General features: G+C 39.0%; 1 protein-coding gene and 1 long non-coding RNA gene across 2 annotated transcripts; one reads left to right on the top strand and one right to left on the bottom strand.

Moving 5' to 3' along the window:
* Positions 1-1,693: 1,693 nt before the first annotated feature.
* LOC122652962 lies at positions 1,694-10,570 on the bottom strand. The gene is made up of 3 exons (XR_006331676.1): positions 10,560-10,570; positions 8,620-8,622; positions 1,694-1,797 (listed from the first exon to the last, which is right to left on the bottom strand). It is a non-coding gene; the product is annotated as an uncharacterized LOC122652962 (long non-coding RNA).
* Positions 1,819-3,452, top strand: LOC122652961. The gene has a single exon (XM_043846849.1). The coding sequence runs from the start codon at positions 1,869-1,871 to the stop codon at positions 3,414-3,416; it is 1,548 nt and encodes a 515-aa protein (XP_043702784.1). The 5' UTR covers positions 1,819-1,868; the 3' UTR covers positions 3,417-3,452.
* Positions 10,571-11,226: the final 656 nt, after the last annotated feature.

The raw sequence follows: 11,226 nt of genomic DNA, 5'->3' as shown, positions 1-11,226 counted from the left end.
TGGATCAGTCTCTGTAAACAATTTTGGTTTGATTTTGGCACCCTTACTCAAATTTTTATCACCTGCGATTCCCCTGCCCAATACGATTTCCTAGTGCCTCTAATAAAAGAGGGTGAATCCCACCCAGACAATGTGTTCGATCAGGGGGTGGAATGGTCATTTCAGCTCCCCTATAAGAGGAACCGCACAACCGTACCAATCAGCCGACCTCAGGGGATAAAGATCCCCCTTACTCCCACCATCACTACTATTTGAATGCAGAACTCCATCAGACGGCAATGGAGATTCCATCGGAAACATAATTAATGCCTATTGGATCCGAACCCACCTCAACACGAGACCAACAGAGTGCTGATTCCCTTCAAAACCGTCAAAGTGATTACCGTGGGCGTGATTTATAGTTACTAGCTTTGGAATAATCGACTTCGCTGCACGCCAGCCGCACGGCTAACGGCAGCAGAGGATCACGATCCATGGAGGAAACATGTGTACTTATGCAAACCCCCACAATCCTAGACCCGTATCCTGAGTCAGAAAACTTTCTGACGTGTTAGGTAACAATTAGTCAATACTCAATAATAAGCTTCTTTTTTTGGTGAAAGAAAATAATAATAATAATAAGCTTCTTTCGTTTAGCTGGTTCCCTTCCCAACTCCCAATGAACAAAAAAGGTTGTGCTAGTGACAAACGGTTAGGATCTTCGCTAAGAAGTGGGTCCTACATATATATGTACGCGGTTGGGTCCCGCTTGTTGCGGAAAATAACATTGAAACTCGGGTCTGGAACTCTGGATTCTGGACTCATGAACGCGTACAGGTACAAGTCGATTAAAGGGCATTTTGGATATTTCACTACAAATGAGTGGCATTCTCTAGTCTGACGTGTCTTCTTTCACCGTCAGCGTCAACGCCCTAGGTTTGGGGGCGAGAGAGACAGAAACTATTAGTAGAGCTGTAAATGGACAACAAAATATTCGAATTCGATCGACATCCGTATCTGTTTAGGGGCATTCGTATTCGATTAGAGATATTCAGAAAAAAATTTGAATACTCTGATAAAAATCTGAATTCGAATACTTAATTATGAAAAATTAAGTAAATAATGATCTTGGGGATTTTTGAAGATTCAATAGGTTCTAGAATATGAGGAGAAGCGAATCATTATCTAAAACTATGGATTGAGAGTGAATTGTATCCATTAGGGGGAGGAAGGTTCGGGTTACACAAGACAGAGGTGTAAACGGATGATCGAAAATTTAAATTCGATCCGCATCCAAATCCATCAGAATTCGTTTAGAGGCATCCGTATTCAACAGGAAATATCCTAATCCAATTACATCCGATCCATATCCGAGTCGAATCCGATCCATTTATAGTCCTAACTATTAGAGATAAAACGGAAAAATTAAAATTAAAAGACGCGTAAAGACTCAAAAGTTCAGGCTAAACTCTACGCGGCGCCACGTAAGCTTTCTTTTCCGAGCCCAACGCTTATCTGCATTCCCCCCCTTCTTTTGGTCGTCTTCTTCCTTTCTTTACGGACTGTAAACCCCCCTAAACCAGAGAAACAGTGGAGAGGAAAGAAAAGTGGAGAGAGAGAGATGAAAACGCAGAAGATCTTATGAGAGAGAGAGATTCGCGTTCAGATCCTACAACGCAGCAATCATGGCTTCCCGTTTTAGTTTCCGTTTATGTTTCTTTTCTCATCCTCCAAGAACCCTAATCGGCGCCAACCACACTTCTGCTCGTTTCTGCTCTCGCTAGGTTTTAGTTTTTCCATACCTTGATTTTTTTTTATCTAAAACATTTTATCTTCTCATTCTGTTTTTCTGAAGAGAAAGAAAGAAAGAAATTCTTTCGTAGTCAGTCATGGAGCCTACGACTGGGAAATCAAGCCCCTTGAAAAACATACTTGTTAGAATGCTTTTGTTTGCCGTTGCTGTTCTCCTTCTTCGATTTGCTTACGTTGTCACGGTTACGGGTGGTTCTTGCAATTCCGGCGATTTCTGTTTCTTTTCCGTTCCTGAAAATCTCAACATCGCCGGTGGGTTACTTCGAATCGACGCCTCCGCGGTTGTTGTCGACACCGTCGGGTCTTCTTCCAGTTCTACTCTTCGCGATCTCTGGACCAGCAAAGAGTGGCGTAAGGGCGTCGATTTTTATTCCTCTGTGTTTCAAGATCTGATAACTGAAGGTTACCTCTTACCCAATTCTAAATCGTTATGCATCGAAACCCCAACCGGACAAGACGTATTCTCTCTGAAGGAGATCGGTGTTCACGATGCCGTCGGAATTTCCAAGAAGAAGTCTCCTCCACTGGTGGTTTCCGGTCAGGCCGTGCGTCAGCCATTCAACGATAATACTTTCGATTTCGAATTTGCAGGGGTGGGTGCCCTTGAGGAATCCGTCCGGCCTCTTGAGTTCGCTTCTGAGGTTGCCAGGACACTTAAGCCCGAAGGGTTTTTGGTCGTCCACACAGCTTCGGCTAACGATGTGTACAGTTTCAATTCTTTTCTTGCTTTATTCAATTGTTGTAGATTGGTTCGTTCGCGTGATATCGGCGGCATGGATTCTTCGTTGCCGTCCATTCGGGAGATTGTTCTGAAGAAAGAGACTGAGATTCTTCGTCATGGGGAGAAGATGCTCGATGGTAGTTCTGTTAATAAGTGCTCTGTTCCTGGGTATAAGCAAGAACTGGTCAGGAAAGCAGAACCTCTGATAACAAAAGAGCCGTTGAAGCCATGGATTACATTGAAGAGGAATATAAAGAACATAAAGTATGTTCCATCCATGGCAGATATAAGCTTCAAGCCGAGGTATGTATATATTGATGTTGGTGCTCGAAGCTATGGATCGAGCATCGGAAGCTGGTTCAAGAAGCAATATCCGAAACAAAACAAAACGTTTGAAATCTATGCCATTGAAGCTGATAAAACTTTCCATGAAGAGTACCAGAAAAAGAAAGGTATCAATCTCTTGCCTTACGCGGCTTGGGTGAGAAACGAAACATTATTTTTTGAAATTAATCGAGATCCTGGGGAGAAAGCTGAAGCCAAAGCCAAAGGCAGAGGAATGGGTCGGATTCAACCTGTTCAATCATCGATCAATTTCGTCGGCGATGTGGACAAGATTCGGGGATTCGATTTTGCCAGTTGGTTGAAGAACACAGTCACGAAGAACGATTTTGTGGTGATGAAGATGGATGTCGAAGGAACAGAGTTTGATTTGATTCCAAGGTTGTTTGAGACCGGAGCCATTTGTTTGATTGATGAGATCTTCCTTGAATGTCACTACAATAGATGGCAGAAATGCTGCCCGGGTGAGAGATCGCCCAAATATCAAAAGTCTTATGATCAATGCTTGGAGCTGTTTTCATCTCTCAGAGAGAGGGGAGTTCTTGTTCATCAATGGTGGTGACCCGGTAAACTCTTACATTTTCTGTAACATCCCTTTTTCCATTTTTTTTGTTTTGGAAAATTTTCTTCATAGATATTGTTTAGTTTTACAATTGGTGTGTAGTTAGTTGACTAGTTGTTCTTTCTTGCCCCATCTTTCGGTTCTTGAGCTTCATTTCTTTCAAATCTCCCCCTCTGGAAATGATAAATTCTATCAATTCTACTATTTTTTTGGGGGTGATATAATCAATTCTGAACAGTGAAGTAGATTGGTATTGCTTTTTCGGGTTATGATGGAATATCTCATAACGATGTAGACGCAGGGTATTGTTTTGAGGGTGGGGCTTGGAATAGTGGGCGCCATGGACAGATGTGGGTAGTTGATCACTTGATTGATTGGTTGAAAAAACTTTAAAGTGGAGGGGAGGGTGAGAAAGCTTTCACAAGATTGCCCTTCTTGCCTCTCATCTCATCCTCTCAGGTCTCAGGTCACATTGTGTTGGTGAATGTCGTTAATTCGTTAACTTTGTAATTGCAACTCGGTTTACTTTTTGCCACAATTAGTCTGTGAAAAGGCAAGTTGGGGAGTTATTTGAAGATTTGACAGGTCAGGTTTAGCAAATAAACTTTCAAAAGAGTGGGTTGTATCCATTTGAATAGCAGAATCCAGCAGGGGATAGTGGATACAGCCTGTATTTGAAAAGGATAAAAGTAAAGAAGTTTCCAAGATCTTTAGGGTTCTGGAAATGGGGCTTAATCTCTAGGTGGGTGGTAGAATGGAAGATGAAATTCCTAACCTAACCTATCTGATGTCCTATTTTAGATCAGCCATGGTTTATGGCGAAATTGATTCTGCAATCCAATTTCTGGTGGGGTCACAAGCAATTTGAGAAAGGATAGAGAAAAAAAATTCACCTCATGTACTGAGATTTTCATTGTGTAAACATGAAAATCATAAATAAAGCCATTGCAAATTGCTTAGGTGTTCTAGGCTCTAGGAAAAGTAGTATATATATATATAAATAAAGCCATTGCAAATTGAGTCTAAGATGGAGGCTGATCTATGAGGGCTGGCCTTGGTGCAACGTTTAAAGGGTGCTCTATTGTGATCCGGTCGATCCCATACCGATTCTTGAAACCCTGTTCTAACAGTTCTAAGTCTCTCTTAATCAAATTTTCTAATTAAATGATGAATGTGTGCTTTAAGTGATTTGCAATCTGAAACATTGTGGCATGTTTTTATTTTCTTGTTCATTCACTAAGAAAATGGGCTACAGGATTTTTATCGTCAATATGTCAGAATCGCCATTAGAATTGGCTTCGGCTGCAATGGCATCCAAGGTTCTGTCCCTCAAAGAGAAAAACATCACATTGAGGATAGAAGAAATCACATCTTATTTTATATGGGAGGCAAGGCAACAAATGGGAAAGTTTTATCAGGATTAATTCCAAACTCAGTTCACCTGGTACAATTAGTTAACAAATGGATCAAAGACCCTGGGTATTTTCTCCTACAGTGAACCTATGGAATTTTTTTGCAAGCCCAAAACAGATGTTGAATGATGGGGATTTTCCTATGGTACCTTCTTCTGCCCTTAACTGATAAGAGTAATGATCAAGAGTTGAAGGAAGCAGCTTGGGCTGTAGTGTTCATTTAAGACAACAAACCTCTCTTGGCTTATGTGAAATATGGACAGACAGGTTCATCACAGGAATCATCAGAAGGCAGAGGCATTCAATAGGGACTTAGGGGAGCAGAGTGCATTAGAGAAACAAAATAGAACAGATTTTCAACAAATGGTGTGATGGACGGAGCCAACACAGTTTGCATGGCTGTAGGGACTTCATTCATGTGATTGTATGGACGTATCACGGGTGTTTGAATTAAGTGAATGTGATTGTTTAGTTCTAAGGCCTGCAAGTTCTGATATCTGTCACCAGACAGCCTTGGTGTCCTTTCTGCATGGTTTCTGGCTTACTGCCCTAAACTCAGTCGTGCACCCCAAGCTTTGACAACCCATGGTGGGTACTTGGTAGATTTTGGTTTTGGTTTTGGTTTTGGTTTTAGTTTGACCCTTACTGGGGGTAGGGTTGGGTTTGTAAATCTTGGTCCGCGCTGCTCAGCCAAGTCTTGTTTGGGCTCAGGGTGGCCGGGCCAAATTGACACCCCTGCTGAGGAGCAAATTGAATGGTACCTGGAAAAGGCTTTTGAGGAGTTTTAAGGCTGAATTAAACACACCTCTTGCTCAGAATAATATTCAATCACCTCCTTTGCAGCAGCGCAACATGTCTCTCTATTGGTACCCTCCGAATTTGTTTTTAAGCTAAATTGTGATGCATTCTTTATGGCGGACAACGATATTGGATGGTTGGGTTTTGTGTTTTGAGATCACAATGGCAAACCTCTTCTTGTTGTTTCAGATACCACGAAAATCTCCTCTATCATAGTAGGGGAAGCGATGGCGATTCAGGAAGGTCTTCTTCAAGCGATTGCAGATAACTTGGACCATATCATTGTCGAATATGATAATAGGGAGCTGATCAATTATCTAACTGGTGATAGTCTGAATCTGCCACTATCAGTGGCTCCTATTTGGCATGTATTGTCCATGTTGCATCCTATCTATAGTCTATAGTCTATAGTCTGATTGCCTTGCTCAAAAGGGCCTTAATGTGTAGGACCTAACGACCTATATCTGAGGGTGTCAAAATCTAGCCCGAACCGTTATGACCGACCGATACCGACTTAAAAACCCAGACGGAACTGAACAGATTCTTATCGGATTGGTTTTGGGTTGGGGTATGATGGTACCAGTTGAAAATCGGGCCGCACCGAGCCAACCGATAACCAAACCGAAAACCGAACTGAATAATAAATAATTATATAATTTGTAACAATGATTTTCTTATAGACCCTATTTATCCATTGATTTCAATATTAGTTATCTTCTATTCTTCCCCTTTATTATTCTTTGTTCGGATTACAACATGAACACCAAGGGTGTCAAAATGGAACCAAAACCAATTGTGGGAACCCGAACTGGTCATTTACGGTCAAACCAAACTTCACTGTAAATAAATGAGTCAATTTTGGTTTCATAGGTTTTATTACTGGTTTGGTTAGGTTCAAAACCAAAAATCATTAGTTAACCGAATAGAAACCGGATAGAAAATCGAGATTAAGAAAATTCTGATTTTTTTAGGAAAAGGGGTTAAACAATCTAAAATATTAAGGCTCTTTAATGAGATTTTTTAGAATTTCTGTTTGAGTGCCAAATTCATGAAGGGACAGAGGATCCTGGTAATTACTCTAAAATATCATTGCAACGGGCATGTCTTAGTGGACTTTGTTAATGAATTGAGTGGGGGTATGGGTTGGTGATGTCCTCAGGTTGGCTTCCCTTGCTGTACTTTGTGGGCTTGATTGATCACTTAAAAATATCATTGCAACCAGCATGTATAAGTGAACTTTGCCCAGAGTTAGATGTGTATGAAACAATATAATATCTCCCACATAACAGGGAAATGGAAAATAGAATTCAAGGGTACAAAGTTGAAACCAAATGTGAACCAGTATTACAAACCGCATGTGAACTGGTTGTTAATCAGATAAAGAAAATCGAATAGAAATTGCTAAAACCACACTGCATATAAAAGGATTTTGATTTTGGGTGATTCTTTTCCGGTGCGGTTTTGATTTCAACCTTACGAAATATACACCGAACCGGAAACAGACCGTATAATCAAAACCGCACCATTTGACAACATATCAAATCAATTTTCCTATTCATGGTTATTTACTTGTTTTGACTTGGGGAAGGTGAATTAAAGTGTCTTTATCAAATATATTCTCACTGCAAGTTAAAAATGTAAGATTTTATTATGGTTCAAACTCGTAAACAAACCAATCTAAATTACTATTAACCTGATATTGAAAAACTGAAATAAATCGAAATCGCACCGGACCAGAATCAAAACCGATCGAAAATCAAAGTTTCTTAACAGTTTGATTTGGTCTCACTCATTTCAAGACTGAAAATGATTCAGCCTGATCGAAACTGGCCAAACCGATCGTTTGACACCTCTACTTGTATCCACTCCATAGATTCTTGAAGTTTGTAGTTTGGAACCTATGTGCTCAACATGTTCTCATCAATAAATTTCTTATTATCAAATAAATAAATAAATAACAAAAATGTGATACTAAAACCCTCAAACTTTTTCTATTCCACTTCAAACCAAATGCCACTAATACAAATACACTCCCCCTCCCCCCCTCCAAAAAAAAAAGAAGAAGAAGGAAGGATTGGGAGCATAGTTGGAAAACTAGGTTTTGACTTAGGTGAGTCAACTAGGTTTTCGGCTAGTCTGCTGCCAACTCTTTGATACATTTTTTGCTAGAAGTATCCTTAATCCCATTGATAATGAGTGAGCTCAAATAATTCAATCGGGGTAGTTGCAGAAACATACAATGCGGAGGAACCCTTAGGTTTTCGGGACATTGGATTCTCACCAATGTTTGCTATACTCAAGCTAACATTCTCGCTTCCGCTTTGCCCACACTTGCTCACGCGGTTGCTTCCTTCTAAGGCAGAACTCTCCCCAATCGATGCATTTTTACATCTCATAGCTTTGGCAGATCGCTTAGCCCCATTCATTCCATGCACCAATGTTTTTCAAGGGAATCCATCATGCAATCAACAAAATTGATCTTCTTGAGAAATCGATGACTTATTCTATGAATTCGAGAGAATAAGAGAACAATAGCCTGACAAATATTTGATTCAGTCTGTGTTTTTATTGACTCGATGTTTTTGTTCGACTCTGTTTTTTTATTTTTTTGGCCTATAGATCGTAAATTTGGTTTATAACTAAAGAAAACCCTAGATTTTTTTTTTGTTGTCTTCAATATTAGCACCCCTTTTTTCTTCTCACTATGAAGCAACCATAGCCTTAGTTCCTCCTCACTCGAAAAAGGAGAAGAAGAAAAATATTAAAAAAAAAAAAAAGGAAACACATGACTCACCTGGCTCAACAGGTTTTAAAAAGGGCTAGTCGAGTCGAAAATCCTAGTTTTCCAACTGTTGTTGGGAGGGGAAGGTTTAGAAGCTTAGAATATATCTCTTTGTTTTCTTATTATTTGCCATTGTGTATTGTTGTTTGGATTAGTTTTGGATTTACGTTTGTATGTTATATTTGTTTAAATTGTTCACAACCCAATTCACGCCCTTTTGGGTTGTAGTCTATTCTATAAGTGATATCAACCATGTTGTGGATGATAGACCATATTATAATAATAAAATACATACTGTTGAAACTACAACGCTCAAACGTTTTTCATTCCACTTCAAACCAAATGCCCCCAATATAAACACCCCCCAAAAAAAGGAGGGGTTGGGAGCATAATTGAAAAACTAGGTTTACTTCGAGTGATTCACCTGAGTCAAGTAAAAGGACATAAAACTTGGTTGGAGTCGTAAAGGATTTCTCAGGTTTAAGAAATGATCAAGATAGATTCGAGTCAGTTCGAGTTTTTATTGACTCGGTGTTTTTTCTTGAGTTAAGTGAAACTCATCGAGTTTAGTTTTTATTTTTATTGGTCCATATACTATTTATAGACCATAAGTTTGGTTTGTAACTAAACCAAACCCTAGAACTTTTTTGTTGTCTTCAATAGTAGTCCCCTTTTTTTTCTTCTTATTGTGAATCAACCATAGCCTTAGTCCCTCCTCACTCGGAAAAGGAGAGGAAGAAAGATATTAAAAAAAAAAGAAAAACATGACTCACCCGACTCAATAGGTTTTGAAAAAGGTCAATCGAATAAAAAAATCTAGTTTTGTAACTGTTATTGGGAGGAGACGGTTTAGAAGCTTAGAATATATCTCTTTGTTTTCTTAGTTGCCATGTGTAATGTTGTTTAGGATTAGTATCCAGTTTAAGTTTGTATGTTATATTTTATTTAAATAGTTCACAATCCAATTCATCCTCCTTTTGGGTTGCACTTGATTTTACAAGTGGTATCAGAGCAATGTCTCTTCTTAGAAGTTTAACAACTCAAAGAGTAGATTGTAACCATGTTCTGGATGATAAACCATGTTGTGATAATATAATACATGCTGTTAAAAATATAACTCTCAGACGTTTTTCATTCCACTTCAAACCAAATGCCACCAATACAAACACACCTTCCCATGGAAAGAAAAGGAGGGGTTGGGAGCATAGTTGAAAAATCAGGTTTTGACTCGAGCGAGTCACTTGAGTCGAGTAAAAACAAAACATTAAAGTTGGTTGGAGTTTTGAAGACTTCCCAGGTTTAAGAAATGACCAGAATAGTTTCGAGTCAGTCCGAGTTTTTATTAACTTGGTGTTTTTTCCCGAATCATGTGAATCTCACTGAGTTTGGCTTTTATTTTTATTTTTATTGGACCATATACTATCTAGGGATGTGTTCAGTGTAACCACGGTTGGTTATATAGAGCCTGTAACTTACACATTTTACCCCCAACTCACACAAGTTTAGGGGTAAAAAAGGTATTTGCACCAACTTTCGCTTAGTTTCCGTCCTCTTTTACATAGTAAGGGCAACAAAAGAATTCAACACATCATAAGCTGTAGAAGGACTGATGTCTGACGATTGACATGTGCATTGTTTGATGTTGTTAGAACCTAGCAATGGCAAGCATACGTACCGCAGGGGCCATTAATGATCTAGGCTCTTTTGCTAAACCACACTCTTCACTTTTCGGAGCCTGTTGTCTCCCATTGGATTTTTATGGCATCTAGTTCTGATCATCCAGTTCCTTGCCTAGTTTCTGTAGGGGCAGCGGACGGAGGGTCGCTGGTGGTGCACCTGGGGGACAGAAGGAAAATGGAAAAATGGGAGTCTCCACCTAGATTTAGGGTCTAGGACCCAGGAATGGTGTCCCTCCTTTGAAGAAGGGGCGCTAAATTAACTCCAAATGACTCAATGGATGGTCTGCCTTAGATCTCTGGGTAAGTGTCAAGTCACGGACTGGGAAGGTGTTAGGCACCCAGCAACCGCTCGATCGACGGTCGGTCTTCCTAGACCAAACTCTGTTGTGTACTATTGTGTTATACGTATTATGCACTTAATTAAATTAATTTTTTTTTTGTGTTTTGATTATCTTTGTTGAAATTTATGGACCTAGTTAGGTTAATTAAGATTAATATTTTAATTCTAAACACGGTCAACAGTACAAAAGTGATTAAGATCCTAAACCTGTGATTATATCATGGATAAGGACAATTATTTAGAAGAAAAAAAACTCACTTAAGAGCCAAAATTACGAAAATAACTCTAAAGGCATGAAATCACATTTAAATGCTACGAAAGATTAAAACATGATTAAAAATAATTAAAAGCATGCATGTGAATGATTAAAATGTATACAATGCTAAAAAACACAAAGTGGTAAAAATTACCAAAATGCCCCTACAGGGCAAAAATACAAATATGCATGAAAATACAAATTTATATTTAAAACATACTTATGAAAGTTTAAACATGCAAATAAAATGACAAAAAACTTTCTAGGACCCTAAACATGGTTCAATCACAAAATGACCAAAATGCCCCTAAAGGGAAAAATGATAAAAGTGATGGAACATGCACTTTCAAGTAATTTCAGGCATTTGATATGTTATTAAACATCCTAAAATTGCTAAAAATGCCAAATAAGGCTACTGGATGGTACATTGGGTCCGTATTTGGTAAATTTACCAAAATGCCCCTAAGGGCAAGAATGAGCTTTATGCATGGTTATGATGCAAGATGGACATGTATATACATAAAAACTTTTCTAAGACATCCT

This window comes from Telopea speciosissima, chromosome 2 (assembly GCF_018873765.1).
Source record: "Telopea speciosissima isolate NSW1024214 ecotype Mountain lineage chromosome 2, Tspe_v1, whole genome shotgun sequence".
Taxonomy (NCBI): Eukaryota; Viridiplantae; Streptophyta; class Magnoliopsida; order Proteales; family Proteaceae; genus Telopea; species Telopea speciosissima.
The sequence above is the reverse complement of the archived record's forward strand: the minus strand, read 5'-3'. Positions and strand labels throughout refer to the sequence as shown.